The 22,428-nt window shown below is 38.0% G+C and overlaps 1 protein-coding gene across 1 annotated transcript; it reads right to left on the bottom strand.

Annotated features, from left to right (window-relative positions):
- Positions 1-9,516: 9,516 nt before the first annotated feature.
- Positions 9,517-13,661, bottom strand: LOC145791038 (uncharacterized). Its single transcript, XM_082870675.1, has 6 exons — positions 13,341-13,661; positions 13,152-13,233; positions 12,959-13,010; positions 12,796-12,864; positions 11,594-11,674; positions 9,517-9,998 (listed from the first exon to the last, which is right to left on the bottom strand). The coding sequence occupies exons 1-6, from the start codon at positions 13,366-13,368 to the stop codon at positions 9,717-9,719; spliced, it is 594 nt and encodes a 197-aa protein (XP_082726801.1). The 5' UTR covers positions 13,369-13,661; the 3' UTR covers positions 9,517-9,716.
- Between the last annotated feature and the right edge of the window lie 8,767 nt (positions 13,662-22,428).

Genomic DNA, 22,428 nt, shown 5'->3' with positions numbered 1-22,428 from the left:
CGTAGTACCCAATCCCCAATCTTGAATTGTCTTGGATGTACCTTTTTGCTGTATTTTCTGATTAACTCTCGTTGGTAGGCGGCGATGTGAACCATTGCTTTTTCTCTTCTTTCTTCTATAAGGTCGAGTTCTAAGGCTATGGCTTCTCCATTTAAGTCTGGATCAAAATTTTCGCTTCGGATTGTGGGGAGGCCAACTTCTAGTGGGATGACTGCCTCTATTCCATAGGCCAAGGAGAATGGTGTTTCTCCTGTTGATCGCCGAGGTGTGGTTCGGTAAGCCCATAAGACGTGAGGGAGTTCGTCCGCCCATTTGCCTTTTGCTTTCTCTAGCCTTTTCTTTAGTCCATCCAAGACGACTTTATTTGATGCTTCAGCCTGCCCATTTGCTTGAGGATATGCCGGAGTAGAATTGTAGAACTCTATCTTGTATTCTTCGCAAAAGCTTCTAAAGATCCTGCCGTCGAACTGAGTTCCATTGTCTGAGATCAGTGCTTTTGGTATGCCAAACCGAGTGATAATATTCTGCCAAACAAACTTCTTCACATCCTTCTCTTTGATTAACGCCAATGCTTCTGCTTCCACCCACTTTGTGAAGTAGTCTGTTGCTGCGAGAAAGAATTTTCTGCCACCGGGCGCTGTTGGAAGTGGTCCTACTATGTCCAAGCCCCACATTGCGAAAGGCCATGGGCTAGTTAAGGGTAGGAGTTCTCTTGCTGGTTGATGTATTTGGTGCGCGAATTTCTGGCATTTTTCACACTTCTTCACATATTTTTCTGAGTCTGCTTGCATATATGGCCACCAATATCCTTGCGAAATAGCCCTGTAGGCGAGCGACCTTCCCCCTTGATGACTTCCACATACCCCTTCATGTATTTCGAACAGGAAGGCTTCTACTTTGCTGGGATGAACGCACTTGAGGTAAGGCCCAGAGAATGACTTCTTGTATAATGCCAAGGATGGAGATAGCCAAAATCACTGCGACTTTGCCCTTATTTTGTTGGCTTCTTTTTTCTCTGCTGGTAGGATGCCGTCTTTTAGGAACAGGATGATGGGATCCATCCATGAAGGGCCTAATTCAGTGCAATATACTTCTTCTGCTTCGGGGTCTTCTATACTTGGTCTTGGTAAGAAGTCGATGAGTAATGGATGAGGGATCGATGTATCTGCCATTGAGGCCAGGCCTGCTAGCTCGTCCGCTCGGCTGTTTTCCTCCCTGCCAATTTGTTCTATCCTTACCACATCAAACTTCTTGATCTCTGTTCTGACTAACTCTTGGTACTTGGCCATTCTGTCGTCCTTTGCTTCGTATTCGCCCGAAATTTGGTTTACCACCAGCAGAGAGTCACTGTATACCATTAGTTCGGCTGCTTTCATGAAGTGTGCTGACTTGAGTCCTGCGATAAGCGCCTCATACTCTGCTTCATTGTTGGATGCTGGGAAGCCAAGGTTGATTGCTTGCTCTATAACCAGGCCGTCTGGAGAGATGAGGACTATGCCAAGCCCTGCACCATGTCGGTTGGATGCTCCATCCACAAAGAGCTTCCACATCTCTCCAACAAATAGTTTCCAGCATGTGGAAGGGTCAGACGATGCCGTGGGGTCAAGGATGGTGTTTTCTTCAAAGTCCATATTGGCTGTCTGCCCTTCGTCCTCTGTTTGAAGTGCTGGTGAGCCTTCGTTTGGCTCCTCCTTGTCGTCCTTAATGTGGTCTGCCTTTGTGCTTGATGGACTACTTTCCACTAGGGGTTGCGCTATTCCGGCGTCAACTTCCGTCCTTAGTTCGGTTGATGGACTATCTTTCACTAGGGGTTGTGCTATTCCGGCGTCAACTTCCGTCCCTAGTTCGGTTGAGTCAGTCAGGTCGACTGGGCAGATATGATGACTTCCAGGAGTAAACTCTGCGACGAAGTCTGCCAAAGATTGAGCTTTTATTGCGGTCTTCGGTTGGAACTTGATATCGAATTGTCCCAACTCTACTGCCCATTTCAAAATTCGCCCACTGAAGTTCGCCCTTTCAAACAGAGCTTTTAAGGGAAAGGCCGTGAGGACGACTATGGTGTGGGCATGAAAGTAGTGCGCCAATTTCCTGGATGCCATCATTAATGCTAATGCTAGTTTCTCCAATGGTAAGTACCTTGTTTCGGCTCCCAATAATGTCTTGCTGACATAAAAGATGGGCAAGTGTTGTATTCCTTCTGCGCGAACCAACACTGCGCTGACTGCGTGTTGAGAGACTGCTAGGTACAAAAAGAGTTCTTCACCAGGTACTGGAGTAACAAGAAGTGGTGGGGAAGACATGTATTCCTTTAAGCTTTCCAGAGCTCGGTCGCATTCTTCATCCCACTCAAACTTGGCCTTTAAAGCTTGGAAGAACGGTCGTAGTCTGTCCGACGATCTGCTTATGAACCGGTTGAGTGCAGCCGCCATACCAGTAAGATGCTGCACTTCTTTGACTGAGTTTGGTCTCTCCAACTCCTGGATCGCTTTGATCTGAGAGGGGTCGGCTTCTATACCTCGGTTGGTCACCAGGAAGCCCAAGAATTTGCCAGATCCAACTCCGAATGCGCATTTGGACGCATTGAGGCGTAGCTTGTGTTTCTTCAGGATCTGGAACATCTCGCCTAAGTCTTTCAGATGGTCATTCTCATCCTTGCTTTCGACCACCATGTCGTCGATGTATGCCTCCATTGTTCTGCCTAACAATGGTTCAAACATCTTGGTGACCATCCTTTGGAATGTCGCCCCTGCGTTCTTTAGGCCAAAGGGCATGGCCTTGTAGCAATATAACCCCCTTGGTGTTGTGAAGGAAGTGACCTCTTGGTCTGGTTCGTGCATGGCGATCTGGTGGTAGCCTCTGTATGCATCCAAAAAGCTAAGTCGGTTATGTCCTGCTGTTAAGTCCACCAGTTGATCTATCCTTGGTAGAGGGAAGCTATCTTTTGGGCACGCTTTGTTGACTGTTTTGTAGTCGACGCAGACACGCCATTTACCATTCTTTTTTGGCACTACGACGGTGTTGGAGATCCATTTTGGGTAGTGCACTTCCCTTATCGCTCCTGCCTCCAACAGGTTGCCTACCTCTTCTGCCACTATTTCGGCGTGGTGGAGCGCCGATCTGCGTGTGCGTTGAATGACTGGTCTGGCGGATGGGTGGACATTGAGTTGGTGACTGATGAAGTTTGGATCAATGCCTGGCATGTCGTACGGTGTCCAGGCAAACACTTCGATATTAGAGGTCAAGAATTCCATGACCTCTAATCTCTCAGCGCTGGACAATGATGAGCCAAGCAAGAAGAACTTATCCGGGTTCTTCTCATCTATTTTTACCTCCACCAAGTCTTCCACCGCTTTCTGATCAGCCTCTTTGCCGACGTCCGCGAATAGTTCATTACTCTCTGGTTCTTCCACCGAATGAACGTATCCTTTGGCAGCTCGGCTTCCATTTGCTGTGGCGAAGCACTGTTTTGACATGATCTGATTGCCATAGACTTCTTCAATTATACCGGCGTCATTGGGGAACCGCATTACCTGATGGTATGATGACGCTACTGAACGCATGGCATGCAGCCATGTTCTGCCCAGGATGATGTTGTAGGTGGAGGGGACCTTCAATACCCAGAACTCCACCTGTTTGGATACACTTCCTGCTCTGACTGGAAGGATTATTTTGCCGACAGGCCACTCAGGCATGGAGTTGAATCCAATCAGGGGAGAAACTGCGGGTGCCAAGTCTTTGTCTTGCAGTTTTAGTTGTTTGAATGTGTCGTAATACATGATCTCACATGAACTACCCTGGTCAATCAGAATCCGCTTGACGTCAAAATCCTTGACTCGGAGAGTGACAACCAGGGCATCATTATGGGGGCAGTAAATTCGTTCCAAGTCTTTATCCGAAAAGGACATGACGTTTGTTGCCTCTGTCCTCCCCTTCTTGATGGCGGGTTGGGCACTTAATACTTCCCTAAAGTGTTCAGCCTTCTTGATTGAACCTCTAAGCTCGCATACGCGCTCAGGTTCAAAAACACCATGAATTACATTGATAATGCCTTGTGGTGGTGCTTCGTTTGGCATTCTGTTGGGTTGGTCATCATGATCATGGGGGGCCGGTTGCGCTCCTCCTTCAATGTATTCGTCCAAGTGGCCTGCTGCCACCAATTCTTCTAAATGTTGTCTTAGTGGCGTGCAATTCTCAGTTCGGTGCCCCTTTTCTTTGTGGAAGGTGCACCGTGATCTGTCGTCGTAATTCTTCTGAGCTTCCCCAAGCTTGGCTGGCCACTTGACAAAAGGCTTGTCTTTGATTTCGCTCAGGATCCGATATATTGGTTTTTTGAACACCGTTGTTATGGCAGTGCGGATTCTCAACCATCTTTTGTCTGGGTCTTCTCCGTTATCTCGTCTACCACGCCCGTTTTTGTTACTTCGGTCCACCGTATTAACCTTTGCTGAGGTTTTCTTTTCTGGTACCATGGCCGCACTTGTTTTGGCTTTGGAACGTGCGCCATCTTCTTCTACCCTGATGTGCTGATGCACTCTCTCCATCAGGGCTTCCATGGTGAGGGGTGGTGTCATGGTAATTGAATCCCTTAGTCGGTTCCCTACTGGTAGGCCTCTTTTATATTGCGCAATGGCTAGATTGGTGGGGCAGTCTCCAATCTGGTTGAATGTCTCCCAGTAGCGACTGTTGTAAGATCTGAGGGTTTCTTTCTCACCCATGTCGATGGAGAGTAGCTGGTCTATCTCCACCGGTGTTTTAGTATTTGTCCGAAACCTTGTTACGAATGCTTCTGCCAATTGGGCCCAGGAGGCTATGCTACCTTCTGGGAGCTTTTCGAACCAAGTCAAGCCCAGGTCGCCCAGACTTGATGGGAAAAGTATGCACATTAAGGCCTCGTTTCGCCTGTACACGGCCATGACTTGGCGAAAGTGGCTCAAGTGTGAATACGGGTCCGTCTTCCCTTCATATGTATTGAACTTCGGTTGAAGGAAGCCTGATGGTAGGGGCGCGTTTTCGATCGCTGGGACAAACGGCGAAGTCTGTAGTCTTGCCAATGCCTTGTCCGTTGGTTCGTAGGCCGGTCGTGGCATTGGCATTCCAACCTCGACGCTTCCGTGCGTCCGAGGAGCCAACCGTTGTAAGGCCGAAACTCGGTGTGGATCCCTTGCCCTGGCATCCTCCTTGCATCGTGCTTTTTCTTCTAGCACGGTTCGTAAGTCGGATGACCTGGGTAGCTCGGTTTGTCTGGATCTGGTTTGGTGTGAATGTGAAGGCCAATACGTGCTTCCTTCAGTACATGATCTTTCGGATCTCGTCCTCTCAGACCTGGAGTGACGAGTTCTTGAAGATAAGGAGTGAGTGTCGCCTGTCCTGAGGCTTCTGCTCTCTCCTTGGGAGGGCGTAGTATTCCTACTACGATTCTCTGAGTGGCGAGGGGGTGTTTTGTGCTTACGCCCCTCTCCTGTCGCCACCTCTTTAGTCTTCATCTGGCGTTTGAGTGCTTCCATGTCCGCCGCCATCCTTCGAATTAGTTCATCTTGCTCCTTCACGCGATCTTCCAGGGCTCGAGGATCAACCCTCCTCCTTTGCCTGTCAGGACTTTGAGAGTGACGAGGGCTGCTATTCCGCCTTCCCCTGCCACTCCTCCTGGAGTTATGTTGTTGGGGCTCCAGCTCCGCCATAGGAGGGACAGAGGGTAATCCTTCTCTCCTTGCGCCTCCGTCTGGAGTTAGCCCGTCGACGGCGGACTGCGGTAGTTCTTCAATGTGTGCCATTGACTTGAAAAAAAAAAAGAAGAGAAGCTTAGTCAAGAGGTTTTGTTCTTGTCTGTTCTTCCCACAGACGGCGCCAATTGTACGGGGAGGAAATAATTCTCCTCGTATAATCCTGTTGACCAAGTCCACGCTCCTCCGTACGACGTCGCTTTGTCACCTGAAAACACAAACGTGAGCTAGCCGGCGGGTGTGTGCCGGAAACCTCTCCGATGCCTAAGTCAGAAAACTTGACAAATAGACAAAGCTCTAAGTTCTCAGAAAGATTGTGTTCAATTACCTCCTCCAAGGTGTTGCTTGTGAGCTTTTATAAGTTTCGTATGGCACAATCCTAGTAGGACTTGTACTTCTCCATGCAGAGTCCTCCTAGGATTCATTCTCCTAAGGATAATGCTTATCCTTTTGCACCCTCCCCCACTGCTTAAACCAAGTGGGATGGTTTTTTATATGACCGAACTTCCACATGACCGAAGTAAAATTGGCTATACCGAGCCACAGAGGGCCGAACTATACTTAGCTCGGTCTGCTCCTCCAATTGATTACTTCGGCTGCCCTGTTTGACCTTGATGTGCTTAGTTCAAACTTCCAAGTAGCAAGTTCTGACCGTCCCAACCGCTGTATGTCACGACCGGACTAATTCTAAAACCGGTCTTCCCAGAACATACTGCGGCCGGACTAACTCTGAGACCGGCCTAACTCCGAGTTGCCTCCGGACCGGAGTGGCTTTACTCTTCCTTGGACCGGAGTAATCTCACCTCCTCGGGCCGAAGTAACTTTGTCTCCTTAAGGCCGGAGTAACCTTGCCCCTAGGCCGAAGTAGCCATTACGGCCTTTTTACTTAGTCCTTCGCGTTTTGGGCCTCGAAGCCAAACTCGGAGCTCGGCCCAATTTTTCCCAAAAATTACCCTCTCATGTTTAATATGGCAAAGGCAAATATATTCTATTTTATCTCTACTTTGTAAAGACTAGTCAATTTATATACGTAACTTTTTTAGTAGGTGTGAATTCGGATGAAAATCTTATTATTGATGAACTAAACAAAAAGAGCTTTTGAATCAATATGCATCAAAGGACAATAATGAGGACATAAAATGAGAAGAACTCATAAAGAATTTGATAGAAACATTTGAGTCTTTTGCTGCTCCTTTGAAATTGGTTATTTTAGTGATTTTTTAATATTTTTTTAAGAAAATAAGTGCAAAAAAATAAAAAAAGTGATGTGATATTTTATAATGACCTTTTAACTTTTTAGCTAAAATAACTTATGGACAAACGAGGCTTTATATTGGGCTAAATTTATTTTATTTGGAGTCTAGTAACAACTTATTATGTAATTCTATATTCACTCAACAATATAAGGTATATGATCATCTTATTTGAAAATAGGAGATAAAATAGTCATGCATTCTTCTACTACTGAACGAGAGAAATTTTTATAGTGAAAGTTACAAATATTTATGGCGTGTTATTTAGGCCACTCTATGTTAAAAGTTATAAATGGCGGCCATTGTGATCATGTTATGGAAAGTGTGTTGAAAATATGACGAATGATTTGTGTTGAGAAATATTTTGAACCATTTTGGTAAAAAAACTAATAACGTGTTGTGATATTTATTAGGGAACGTTGTGCTTGTATATTATGCTTATATTGTGTAAGGTGCCTTTTTAGGGATATGCATCATAATAGGTCCTTTAAAAGTGTGTAAGGAGAGTTAATTTGAGCCCACTAAATTAATTAGGCGCAATAGTTCAAGGTTGGTGGGCCCGAATTTATCGCAAGTCCAAGATTGGTGGGTTCGGATTTATCACCATCAAACAGGCCGAATCGCTCTAAGTCTCGAAAGGGTTCGGATCCATGAACTTAGAGACTTACTCGGGCCTGGACTCGAAAGGGTATTGAGCAAGCCTGGAGATCCGAGGCACTCGGGTTTCAAACAGATTCGATTGCAATCTAGAAGCTGCTCCATTGATGAGTCCCAGAATATTTGCGGACTTGGAGTATTCCGGGATCAACCCTCCGGGATCATGAGTGAGTTTAGAGTCCGAACAAAGGGCCCGAATCCCAAGGACGAGGGGTGGAGATGAATTCACTCATCAGTTAATTTAGTCTATACCTGGGTCGAGGTGGCACGACCCCGGGGGGTCCATGAGACTCGGCATTATTTAGTGGCAGGGGGTCCCCTAGGACTATCTTGGCCCTTTGGAATGATTGGGGATCATTGGTTAGGTGTGGCTAAGAAGGAGGGTCGCCGAGAGGTTGATCTCCTCTTCGAGGGTTTTCCTCATCCTCGGAGAGATTACCTCCTCGGATAAGGTGGTTAGAGAGAATATTCCCCATATGTTTTGTACATGGACTCTATCTTACATCATGAGGTGCACATGAATAGCACCCATCCATAGCTTTACAAGGGATGAATTTTGGAGAGATAACTCTTGGAAAAGAACTATTTTTCCTTCTCTATTATCAACCTTGAGAGTGAAAGTGGGAGATTCATGGAAGAGCCATGCCATTATTCTTTCTCTAACTACTTTGCTTTCTTCTTCACCCAATCTCTCATCTCCATCATCTCTTTGCTTTTGTGTTCTTAGATGTGACTATTGAAAAATTTAAGCCTCTCATCATTTCTAAAAGAATTCGTGTCTTCTTCAAAGATCTTTGAAAATCTTTTAATTTTCCAACAACGTTCTTGAACCCTCTCATACAAAGTATACACCATGTCTTAAGTAGAGGTATTTCGTTTTGAGGGTTTGTTTATTGTCTTATGTTTTTATTATTTATTTGAACAACTTTACACTTATGTTCAAAGTTATGCTAAAACCCCACATTTTCTAAAATGTGTTTACCATGTTTTTTTAGTTTCTTATTTATTTTGAAAGCATAGTGAAAGTGTGGTTGTCAAATTTTTTAAGAAAAAAGAAAAGAAAAGAAAAGAAAAAAAGGACTACGCTTTTACTAGATTTACAATGTTAAAAAATCACTTCTCCTTCAAACTTAACAGATTTTTACCTTAAACAAAATAAAAAAGTGAGATTGCTAATTAAGCTTTTTAGGAGTGTTCAGTTAGTAACCATTCTTTTATGTAATTTGATAATAATGTTTAAAGTGATACAATTGTTTAAATATATATATACTACAAAAAAATTGACTTTTTGCGACGGTAAAATACCGTCGCTAATACTCCTAATGCCGTCGCTAATACTTTTTGCGACGGCAAGAGAGGGGTCGCAACTGCAGGGGTTGCAAAAGAGTTTTTGCGACGGTAAGTCCGTCGCTAATGTTTTGTGACGGCATTTTTGCCTTTTTGCGACGGTGCCGTGCAGTCGCTAATAACGTTTGAAATTTCTTGACTTTTTTGCAACGGCCCTATTTTACCGTCGCTAAAAATGTTATTTGAGACGGCAAAAAACACCGTCGCCAATAGTTTTTTTTTTTAAAAAAAACACTTTTTTGCGACGGATGGTGCCGTCGCAGAAAGTATAAAGAAATGAAATTTTTTATTTTTTGCGACAATGTAATGCCGTCGCAAAAAATATTAAAAAATAATAAAATTTCTATTTTTTGCGACAGTATAATGTCGTCACAAAAAGTAAACCCTGTAACAAAATTAATAAAAATATTAAAATTTTCTATTTTCTATTAACAACTGATGAATATTCAACTAAATTAGCAGCATTTAAATCTTCTGATCCAATTAAAATATCATCACCAAATTAATTAAACCTAAGATCAAAAACATAATGCAACCAATTGTGTAATGGATCATGAGATTTTCAATTGCCAAATTAAAACAGAGAGTACCAAGTCAGCAACAAAGCATATTCTTAAGAATAAAAGAAGGACCAGATGTAACATAAGATAGATAAGGAGACAGGTGAAGGGAAACGTCATAGTCCTAGAAAGGCATGTAAACCTCTTGTTCTTCTCCCTCCATGGTTCTTCTATATTGATCAACATTTATTTTTTATGTCTTTTAGTGACATGGTATCAAAGCAGGTTGATCCTTGATCCATAGCAGATAATATTTCCCCCATTGATCGATGAGACTCGCTACCAGGTACAATACTAGGACTGTCCATCTCATTTACGCTTGGATTCTGTTGGCCTTGTTGCTCATTTAATTGAATGTCAGACTCTCTAAGTGACTGAGAATCTACAGGAGGATTTGATTTTGCTGTTGCTGTGAGATTAATCCTGGGGGATCCAACATCTGAATCATCACCTCCAAAAGCCTAAATGAACAAAAAAGAAAACATAATAATGAGGAAATAACAATGTCAGACCTGGTTAAATGTCTAAATAATAAAGACCAAATCACATTTTTTAAAGAAATAAACGAATGTTAAAAACAAATTATTACATTTTAAATAATTGTTGTTTCTATTCTTTGATCTGTGAAACTATTCAGCTAATCATTCAGCTCATATAATCTCTAAAGTGAGCACTAAATCCCTAGTCTTCGTCTTATTTAGTTTCTCAACCAAACCTGATCTCAAGGTACTGTTCTGAAGGCACTATTCACAGCATCCCAAAGGACCCAAACAGTCCTTTCCTTCTTTGTTCAATTAATTCTCCAACCCTTGACCTTATGATATACTCTTAACCCCCACCCACCCCACCCCCCAACATCCCTTCAAATATATTTCTTAAGAAATCATCAATCTCTTATTTTCTTTTCTTCTTTTCTTATTTTTATTTTTATGTTTTCAATCTATGTAAAGGACGTCAAAAAAAGGTTTCTTAATTTAAAGAGAGAGTTTTTAACTTACAGATGAAAAGAGAATCTATTAACAACACAATCTGCTTAAAGGATTAAGACTTGCCTTAGAACAGAAAACCTCAATCCATATCCATTCAAAGCTTCATGGGTTTCAGATCACAAGTCTCAGAGCACATAAGGAAGTACAGAAATGAATATAAAAAAGCAATCTGAGAACATTTCCTTGGGTGACTTTGTGTTTCATAGTTTTCAGTATATTATAAACTAAAGTAACATTTATTCTCTATCTCACTGTGTATGTGTGACAAGCACATGTGGCTGGGCTATGTCCAAGTGAATCCAAAATGTTGCCCCCTTTATCCTTGATTAATGATTGGGTAATGAAATAAACATAGAATTTAACTTTTCATCATTTAATTTTTCTTCAGCTCTACCCAATTATTTATTACTTGTTCTGTTTGGACTCTTGAGGTTCCTCACTGAATAGGAGCACCATAAAATTTTTACTTCTTGAGGTTCCTCACTATAAAAGTATAGGTTATGGTTCAATTTGCACCAACTTCACAAAAGTGTCTTTCTCATTCTCTTTCAAGCCTCTTTCCAAATAAGACACTTTCGCATGTTCTACCATTGATTTCCATTTGTCTCCACTAACTTTTTCAACAACATCATATTTAATATTTTGATGATCTCCGTCAACTGCCTCATAAAAATGAAAATGAAGAAGGCACAAGCAAGCTTCTTAATTTCAAGATTTTTCCATCTAGCTCCTCTTTTATCTACATCAAAGTTGATTTTTGCACCTTCAACCACACCAATAGATGTTCAGCATGACAACCAAAAATTCTAAATGAATCGTGACTTGCAGCGAACACTTTGGCAACTTCCAAAATTATAACTAAAAAAAAAATAAAACTATAAACAGCATTATAAGCTACACCAAACGACACATATATCTCATATAAAATGGGACTAGTGAGAAAATGGACACATGCACATGCCCCAAGACCCATGATGTATGAAATAGAAATAGAAATCACAAAGAAGGTATTTAAACAGCTGCACCTTTATTAAACAAAATAAAAAATCACATTAAGAGCAACTTACATCAAAAATGTTCTCATACTCCTCCAAAAGTGTTGTGATGATGGCTTGAGCATTATTAGCAGCATTTGCGGCTGCAAGAAGCTGGGCAGAATTATCACCGTTGACATCAAAATCATCCTCCAATTCACATTCACTAGCTAAAAGAGGGCACAACAGCAATGGTGCCATAGAAATTGAAGGTAGAGGCTAAGGATTTGGGTTTCAAATGTTAAGAATGATAGTAGAATTGAGATTTAAGGATGGTGTTCAAATTAGGGCTAGCAGGGTTGGCTTGGACGGGTTGAGGAGTGGCAAAAAATGTGGGGGAGGGACTGCCAAAAGTGAAAGTAAGTGCTAGGATTAGGGTTTCAAATGTTAGAGATAATGATAGAATTGAGATTAAGGTCGGTGTTCAAAGTAAAAGACAAATTTTTTAAATTTTGAGGTGACAGTTCAAAGAACATAACGGTCCAAGGTTTAAATATAGACAAGCATGTATTAACCAATTCAAAATACGATTAACATCAAATCAATGGTAGTGGAAAGTTGGTACATGAAAATAGTTGTTACAGGTCAATGGTAGTGGAAAGTTGAAAACTGTGTAGTTAAGGTTGCTTTCAAGATTTTGTGAAGCTTCAAGTTGCATACATGTAAACAGAGACGACGAAGAAAAAAAAAAGAATACAAGAGAAAAAGTGCACCAATTGTACTTCATTATATTATATGTACAGTCATTTATATTGAGTGAGATGGGTTTGGACAGGTCAAAATTGATTATGTATTAAAATAATTTAACTTAAATTCTTGCTTATTTAACTAATAAATGGGTTAAGTTCAATTGTGTAGCTCGACTAACCCATTTATTTTATCGATTTCTCTTTCCAGGTTTTTGTATTTGTAATTTTGGTTAAGTTTATCACCTTTAGTTGAGCATGTACGTTACTATTCAATCTAATAAAATTAGAGAAATTTTTAATCCTATCACTAATAATGTAAAACAAATATATGATTGGAATTATATATCTCCGTATCCATTGCAAAGTAAAACATGAACAAGAGGGGATTGTTTATTCCACCAATCAAGTTGGATAACTAATCTTATCTATTGTTAATTCTCTCACTATTAATTCCAATAATCAAACAGAACCAAAGAGCTTTACAAAGAGGAAGAGTAAGGCAGTCATGAGGGGAAGTATTAGCAAGAGATATATTGCCTTCTTTACCTTGCCATTGAAGGCTGCATCATACAAACCAATCTTGTCCATTACAGTCAGCACAACACCCATCATTTTCTGGCATAAAGAGACAAGAGAAGAAAATCCATTAAAACCAGTTGATCGTAATACGATTTCTCCAACAAAACTGTAATTCAAACTTTCGGCTCACCAATCGAAGGGGTTCAATGTGAAGAAGTGGTTCCATGAACATCTCAACATTCCTGAATCATTTCATGTATCAAAGTAATAAAATAAAATAAAATAAAAAGTAGTATAGGAAATTACTTTGCTATTAATATTTACTACGTGCATGCATGCGATGATCAAATCTTTTTTATTCTGCAAATTAATTGTTCACTAACCTTATCACTGCCTTCCCTTGGTAGATATGGCATGTGTAGAAGCCGAAGCCCTTTCCCAGAAGTACATTAGGTGTGTTCCATTCTGCACCAATAAACAAATAAATAATAAAAAAAGAAAAAAGATGCCAAATGGAGTGGAGCAGGCCATGCAAGAATATCACTTGGGGGCAAGGAGGAGAAGGAACAAACCTAATCTCCAAGCAACACTAACATTCATTCCATCATTCAATGTTGGTTGCACCACAAACTGAATGTTGTTTCCCAAGCATTTCTTACTAGCAACTTATTGACCATAGATTGATGCTTGGTTAAACTTGATCTCAGATTAAGCTACTGTTATGGAGGTGTAATTCATTTATGAATTGAGTTAGATTCTGTTTAGGTATTTATCAACCTTATTAGTCTAGGGGTCAAACATCCACCTTGGAATGTTACGACATTGCTCAAAATTTAAATGTGTAGTATAGATTTAAACCTTAGTATTATATTATTAAATAGAATCTATCACCAAAGAACATAAAAAAACACTGCTAGTATTATATTATTAAATAGAATCTATCACCAAAGAACAAGAAAACTAGGAGTTCTCTCTTCTTTTTGACCCACAAGGGTATACATACCCCTCACACAATTGGTAGCACGTGCAGCCCATGTGATTCAAATATGCATTTCCGGGTTGTACATTCAAAGGGCAAGATATTTTCTCTTCTTCTGTCCTAATGTATTCTCACTCAAATAATCTTACTTACAAATAATCATATCTTGAGATACATGCGCAAGTTCAGTGCATGTGATTCAAATATGCATTAATGGGTTGTACCTATTAAAAGGACAAGGGATCCTTCCTTCTTTTGTCCCAATGTAATCTCAGTCAAATATTCATGTATCGAGATTTTTGTATTTTGAAATTTTTAAATTGATCTAACAGCGAAAAATATTCAGACAAAGAAACAGATAAATTTAAAGACGGGTGATTTTGATTGCATAAAGAGGTTGAATGATATGAAAATATTTAAGTAAAAGATAATCAAGAAATTAAGTCAGCCATTTTTATATTCTCTTGCAAATCATACCTAAAGTTCATCAGAAAACTGAACCACCTAGTAATCCCAATTGTCAATAGTTGCCATTTGGAATTATATATAACCATTGATCAGATAATGTAGGAAGGAATAAGGATGACGATGATGAATCAATGGTTTCCACAAATGGCTATAAACAACTCAATAATTCTAGTCTAACAAAATTAGCCACCCCAATTGAAAATAACAAACCTTTTGTTTAGAAAATCAAACATATACATGTATGTATGTGTATAGATATGCACACACACACACACACACACACATATATATATATATAATTAGGGGGTGAAACTAAACTGTATTGTGATCACAAACTTCAAAAAATAACCACCATCAACTCAAATTTGTGATATTCATACTGGATTACATGCTTGACAGTACAAGTAGGATTAACTCCTTTATCCCTTCTTGGAAAAATATAAAAAGTGAAAACTTGTTAAAAAGAAAATCAAACCAAACTAAGTCTTGTGTTGGTTTTCATTTTTGTGCCTTTCCGCTCTGTCAAGAGCTATATATACAGTTAAATTAAATAAATTGAAATCTTATTTCACTACAACATTGCATATCAGTTTAGTCTATTCCTCTTACATTTCCATTTATAGTGATCATATATCAAATGGAAAACCAAATGGTGACAAAACGTAAAGTAAAAACATTTCCTTGGAATTTAGATGATACATAAAGGTAGTCATCAATCACAACCAAAAGATGTACCAAGTGCTGCTTCCACAACCAAAACCAGATCATATATATATATATATATGTAACAGATCAAAAACTCAATAAAAGATCAACTCATATATATATATATATATATTTAAAATAAATAAACAGAAATGATATGTATGCTAAGCTAATGTATAATGTAAAGTTTAAAGGATAGAAATTGAATTACTCTCCAATTGCTTCTAAAAGAAGGCTGTCGTGTTCGTCCACAGCAGAGAGGCTGGTATGAGTAGCAGTACTAGGCAGATCTGTATGGGAAAAACAGATCAAGAAAAAAAAACATATCATATATATATATATATGTAACAGATCAAAAACCCCCCTATATACACTCACAGATGTATATATATATATATATATATGTGTGTGTGTGTGTGTGTATGAAAACCCCCTATATCCGAAATCCCGACACAGAGAGAGAGAGAGATACCCTTTGAAATCGGCGGTGAGGGAAGATCGCCGGTGAGGGAGGAGTGGCGGTGAGGGGCGAGCAACCGTCAACGTCGTTTGTGAGAGAGAGAGAGAGGGAGGTAGCAGCGGCGGTAAGGGAGGAGGATCGACAGTGAGGTACGAGCGACGGTGAGGGAGGATCGGGAGTGAGGGAGGATCGGCGGTGACGGATGATCGGCGCCGTCGTTGTGTGAAAGAGAGAGAGGAAGGCGAAACCCTAGATGGAGAGAGAGAGAGAGAGAGAGTGAGCAGGAGGAGAGGAGACGGTTGTTGTGTTTGTGTTGTGTGTGTTCTCAAACAAAACCCTACACACCCCCACAATGTTATAGTTAATGAATTTTTTATTAAAATAAAAATTTATTAAAATAATTTTTGTAGTTGATGATTTTTTTTTCATTTGGTAAAGTTAAAAATTTATTTGTTTTATATTTATTTTAATGAATAAAAAATTATTATTATTTTTTTATTTGGTAAAAGTAGGAATAATATTTTTCATTAAAATAAAGTTAATTTTTTGTGGTCAATGAAAAAGAGACAAGATAGATGAGAGAAGAGATACATGAATGAGATAGAGAGAAGAGAGACAGAGAGAGAAGATATATGAAAGAGATGAGCGAGAGAGCGAGAGAGAAAAAAAATAAGAGAGAGAGAAGAGAGACAGAGAGAGAAGATATATGAAAGAGATAGAGAGAAGAGAGATGGACGAGAGACATAGAGAAAAAGAGAGAGATAGACAGACATAGAGAAAAAGAGAGAGATAGACAGATAGAGAAGACGACTTTTCTAAATTTTTGCTGATATTTCTTCACCATACCCTCCATCCTCACCTACCCAAGAGACGACAGGTGTCGAAGGGAAAGTCGGAGGGAGGGAAGAGAGGGTAGTCGAAGTTGAGAGAGGAGAGAGAGAACCAGAGGTTTCGCCATTTGTGAGAGAGACAGGTGGTTCGAATGGCATCAAGAGTGGGGAGAAATGAGAGGATGAGGAGGAGGATGAGGTCCGGAAAGTCATTCAGGTTAGGAACGGTGGTGAAGTCACCGGTTGTCTCCGCCGTCGCCGTCTATCTCGAGAGAGGGGGGTAAGAACAGATTAGGGATTTTTGGGTTTGAGAGATTGGGGATTTTTTTGCTTTTGGGGGCGAGGGAGCGGGAAAGCTAAGACAAATGAGAGAGAAACAGAGAGATGAGCGAGAGAAACAGAGAGAGAAAAAAGAGATGAGCGAGAGAAACAAAGAGAGAAAAGAGATGAGAGAGATAGAGAGAAGAGAGATGAGCGAGAGAGACATAGAGAGAAGACAAATGAGAGAGATAGAAAGAAGAAAGATGAACGAAAGACACACAGACAAACAGACAAACAGACAGATAGACAAACAGACAGAGAAAGAAGAGTGATGAGTGAAAGAGAGAAAGAAAAGAGTGGTGGTAGTTAAATGGCATTTGCAGTAGTGGTAAATGTGGTAGAGAAGATGAGTGGTGAGAAAGAGAGATGAGTGAGAGACGAATAGAGAAAAGAGATAGAGAGACAGAGAAAGAGACAGAATGATGAGCGAGAAAGAGACAAAGTGGTCGCTAAAAATGGATTTTCTTGTAGTGGATCGATAAATCGAAAGGGAGCTCAATAAATAAAGAAGACAGATAATTCAAAACTCTTTTCAAAACTTAATTCAAATCAATTTTTTAAATATTTTAAAAATATTTTAATTTTGTGAGAGACAGATAAAGAAGAGAGATAGAGAGAGAGAGAGAGAGACAGAGATAGAGTGATGAGCGAGAGAGAGAGAGATAGACAAAGTGGTTGCTAAAAGTGTATTTTCTTATAGTGGATCGATAAATCGAGAAGGAGCTCGATAAATAGAGAAGATGGGAGTAAGAGAGTGAACAAGGCGAACATAGTGAGGGAGAAATAGACAAATAGACAAGTAGACAGAGAGAGAGTGAGAGAAGAGTGATGAGTGATGAGTGATGAGTGAGAGAGAGACAGGAAGAGAGAGATGGACAGAAAAAGAGATAGAGAGAGAGAGATGGAGAGATAGAAAAAGAGAGAGAAACAAGAGATAAGCGAGAGAGAGACACAGAAAAAGAGAGAGACAAAAAGAGAAGAGAAATGAGCGAGAGAGATAGAGAGATAAGAGAGAGAGAGAGAGAAAAAAGAAATGAGAGAGATAGAGAGAAGAGAGATAGGCGCGAGACACAGAGAGAATGGGAGAAAGAAACAGGCAGACATAGAAAGAAGAGTGATGAGTGAAAGAGATAAAGAGAAGAGAGAGAGAGATAGAGACAGAGAGACGGATCAAAAGAGTAAGACGACATTATTTTTTTTAATTTTTTTTGCGGCAGAAAAATACCGTTGAATTTATTCAAACCATTTTGTGACTGTATATATATGAAGCTATCTCAAAACCACAATCACTATGCTAGGTTAGAGTTTTCCAAAAACTCTTTTGAGAAAATTAAACTTTCTTGTTTTCCGTGTTATATTGTTTTTACTGAATTTTTTAAATATTTTAAGTATTTTTTAAAATTTTTAGACACACCTAATATAAATACACCTAAAAATTAAAAAAATTGTAAAAAAAATCTTTTAAAAATTCACTAAATATCAAAAATACAATAATTCAATACATTTTTTTGTATTTTTATGTATTTATTAATTTTTAAAAATATTTTTTCATAATTTTTTTATTTTGTAGATACATCTAAGTAAGGTACATCTAAAAAAAAATATTTAAAATTTTAAAAATATTCACTAAAAAAAAAAACACGAAAGTCACTTTTTTGCGACGGCAGAAAATGCCGTCTCAAAAAAGTAGAGTATTTGCGACGACACCATTTACCGTCTCAAAAAAGCAGAGCATTTGCGACGGCACCATTTACCGTCTCAAAAAAACAGAGCATTTGCGACGGTATTTAGTGCCGTCGCAAATGCTCTGCTTTTTTGAGACGGCAAATGATGCCGTCGCAAATACTCTGCTTTTTTGAGATGGCATTTTCTGCCGTCGCAAATAGTTCCGTCTCATATACCCAGTTTTCTTAAAAAGAGCATTAAGGGTTAACAAGCATGAATTTTGATGTATGATTGTTAATTTGTAGTTTATAATCCAACCTCATGAATAGAAAATATTGAAGAATCAAATCTTGATGAGATTTTTTTTTAATGTTTTCGTCCCAAGAATAACAAACATATTGATGTATTATAATCTGTTGCTTTGTTCATCTACATTTTACATTTTGGCTATTGGTTTTGGTTGGATACCTAATATTACTTTTGTACTTCTTTATTTTTTTTCTACATTCAAAGAGGTTCAAAGTTTGGTATTGATATTGTACCCAAAGACGAAAAACAAAAACAATGTTTGGTATTGATATTGATTGCATATAAAAATAAGGGTATATAGAATATATTGATGTTGCAAATAGTTATTTTACCTTAACAACTATGATAGAGAGTTCTAATTTTTGAGTTCTAAAAAGAGCTCTAGTAATGTGGCGAGGGTAAAAAAAAAAAAAAAATCACACACACATCACATAACATACGGGTCCCATACCCACTAGAGCTCTTTTTCTAGAGTTCGCAGTGGTGCTTTGGGAAGTTAGTAAAAGCTGACTTTTTTGACTTTTTTAGTCTATTTTGTCTTTTTGTGAATAAAAAATGTAAGAGATAATGTCTTCGTTTGGGAAGTTGCTATTTTAGTTTTTGGCTATTTTAGTAGGCTAAAATTTTTGTGTTTGGAAAGATAATTGGATTTTTTTGTGGTTGGATGTGATGTTTGTGAGAGAAAAAGTGAAATGATTATGGATTTGATGTGATATTTTGTCTTATTAGCTATTTTAGCCTATTTTATCTTTTTGTAAATTTTAACTTAAACTAAGCTATTTTTTTCCTTGCCAAATCCAAAATAGATAAAAAGTTAAAAACTAGTTTTTTATTTGCTTCCCAAAACATTTATTCCTTGCCTTAAATCTTATGGAAATGGATTTTGAATCCCAACTGCTCAACAGGACCACTAGTCCAGCTAGCTAGTGAATGAGATCAGTAGTCCACCTGGACTAACAATCTAGTTGGTAATTTACCAACCAAACAATCTCCTCACTTGGTAGACAAGTAAATGAGATCATTTTTTTTTTTTTTTGGATAACTGACTATTCGGGCCAGCACCCTTTCGGAGTGTCGTACCTCGACTAATCTCGAGGCCCTGAGCTTATCGACCGGACAAAGACGCAGTGACCCGCCAGTAGCCAACTGGGGGTGAGATTCGAACCTGAGACCTAGTGAGAAGCATACTCTTAGGTCCCTGGTCCCTTGCCCTGAACCAACTAGGCTACCCTTGCGGGTTAAGTAAATGAGATCATTGTAATAACAATAGATCTCTTAGATATTATATATTTATTTTCTATATTTAAATAATTAATAAAGAAGTATGTTGAATTATTTCTAAATTAATTTTTTTGAAATTTTGAAGTTTTAGCTCTTCTCGAATTGAAACAGGAAGTTTCCCCCCTATAAATGTATCTTTTCTTCCTCTTTTTTTCTAATCTTATTTTATTACAAAAGGTTTCGTATCATTATCCAAATATAAAATACATGCACAAACCATCTTGCACACTTGAAAAGTACATAAGTCATATTCATTCAGATTTTATTTTTATTTTCCTACTTGAAGCTGAGTGAAAACAACAATTTACAAAATCAGAGAGAGGGGGTGATACTTGGTATTTTCATTTTTATAGGGTTATTTCTTCATTTCAAAATTTAATCATTCAACCAATTTCATTTCCACTTTGTCAAAAAAAATCAATTTTATTTCCACTGAATCTCATCAATATTAGTGAGAAATGACATAGTGTTTTTAAAGAATTATTTTTCTCATCATTTATCTCCCTTTGATCTCACTATTTCTCACTTAATCATTTAAACAAGTGATACAATTTTCTTTTCTTATCATTTTTTTTTCTTTTCTTACCAAACCTATCAATCCAAATGGGTTGTTGGGAAGGAGTTACAGCTTGTTGGGATTATGTAATTTAGATAGGAAAAAATGAAAATCGTTTTTTACTAATCACCTGTTTGGATAACAAAAAAGGAGATAAATTGAGTGAAATATGAAGAAGTGAAGAGAAACAATTCTTAAAACTCACTTTTTGAATCTCTCAAAAAATTGAAAAAATGTGGAGATGAAAGAAATCAATAAACGTTGACTTTTGTATCAAAATTACCTGTCTATATACAAAGAAATTAAAAAAAATATATATCATGAAAGATTACTTTGATTGAACAATGTAGATTTTATTTATTTATTTATTTTTATGTAATCTAATCAAACAAGATGGGAGAAAAGTCATTATTTATATTTAAACAAAGAAAAAAATTTATTTTTTTATCTCTCTAAAAGTAATCGTTTCTTTTTCTTTTTTCTCTTTTGTTATATAGTATAGTGAGTACTTGTGAATGTACCTAGAGGTGAGAATCATATTGTGACATGCCATTTTCGTGTCGTATTATCTTAGATTCGTGTCTAAAATACTCTAACACTAACATGACCACTTAGCCTGTTTTTTGCCAACACATTCTAGATGTTTTCACTAGTTCTTATACCCTGATTTAGTTGAGCATTTTAGTTTGTTCAATACTATTTTCTCAGATTTAATGAATTGTTTGTCTAATCAAAAGCTAAATTGGCAATTTAAAAAAGTTGGTTGACCCTCTTTTCCAATATCTTGCGAATTTTGTAGGAATTTGAACAAATTTTACTTGACCACGTCTCATTGACCTAATAAATAAAAGCCTCCATCATAGGAATAGTTCAACACCTAAAAAGTGTATGATGAAAAAGAAAGTTTCATTCGTTCATTCATTTTTTTCTTTTTCTTTTTCTTTTTCTTTGTTAAATAAATGAAAGTTGCACAGGTGGTGGTTTAGATTATTTGATGAGAACACATATAGGTAATAAGGTGCTTAATGACGGATTAGTCCACACGTGAATGCTATTTAAAAACAAAATAAAGATTTTTTTTAAAAAAAATTTAATTATACTTTTAGTTTCTAAAATCAGGGCCACACAAGCCACAGGGTGATGGGTTCCATTCACCCATATTATATCAAAGCCTTGAATATATCTATTTTTTATAGTAAAAATTTTATTTGAAAACTAATTAATTTCATCAAAAAAATAAAGGATCCCATTTATTTTATTTTAGTACAGTTAGGTTACAACTTAAAAGGGCCACCGCTGATACATCAACTCAAACTTCAGACCTTCCACTCATCGCATCCTAAGGCACGGCTACATTAGCAACTTGTGTTTGGTTAAATTTTCAAATAACTTTTGCAATGAAAAATTCAAAAACTATGTTTGGTTTATAATTTTTGAAAATTGTTTTCAAAATTATTCTCTCTCCTCTTTGTTTCTCTTTTTTTTTTTTTTTTTTTTTTTACACATCAATCAATCACTTTTTCTTTCTCATTTCTCATCTCTCATTCTCTCACTTTTTACACATCAATCAATAAATTTTTCTCTCACACTCGTCTATTCAATTACAAATATATATATATACATTTATATAATCTCAAAATTATTTTTAAAATATACAACCAAACAAGTTGTTGGAACAACCAAATAAGTTGTTGGAATGTGTCCCATATCGCTTGGAGTTACTCTATTTTTACTGGTTATAAGGTTCTAATTTCTCTCTTTTTAATACCTAGATTTAAATGGATAAATCGTATGAAACACTAATCCAAAAACATCTACTAATAATTTTCCTTTACTAAAAAGGATGAACACCACGCTTCCCCATTTTCAATGAATTTTCATTGTTTTTTTTTTTTTGGAAGATTAGTTTGATGTTCCAATGCCTACTAGAAAACCTGTCAGTCTTCCAGTTAAACGTGTATCCAAACAATCCCCAAAAGGAGATGGAAGCAATGGCGGACCCAAGTAATGCAAGATTTGGACAGTCCAACCATCAAAAGGCTTATCCCTACTGAAATTGGTCAGAGTTTTGAGTTTTAATTTTGAA

Source organism: Camellia sinensis, chromosome 5 (assembly GCF_055761805.1).
Source record: "Camellia sinensis isolate YWXY chromosome 5, ASM5576180v1, whole genome shotgun sequence".
Taxonomy (NCBI): Eukaryota; Viridiplantae; Streptophyta; class Magnoliopsida; order Ericales; family Theaceae; genus Camellia; species Camellia sinensis.
Note: the sequence above shows the minus strand (reverse complement) of the source record. Positions and strands in the feature narration are given on the sequence as shown.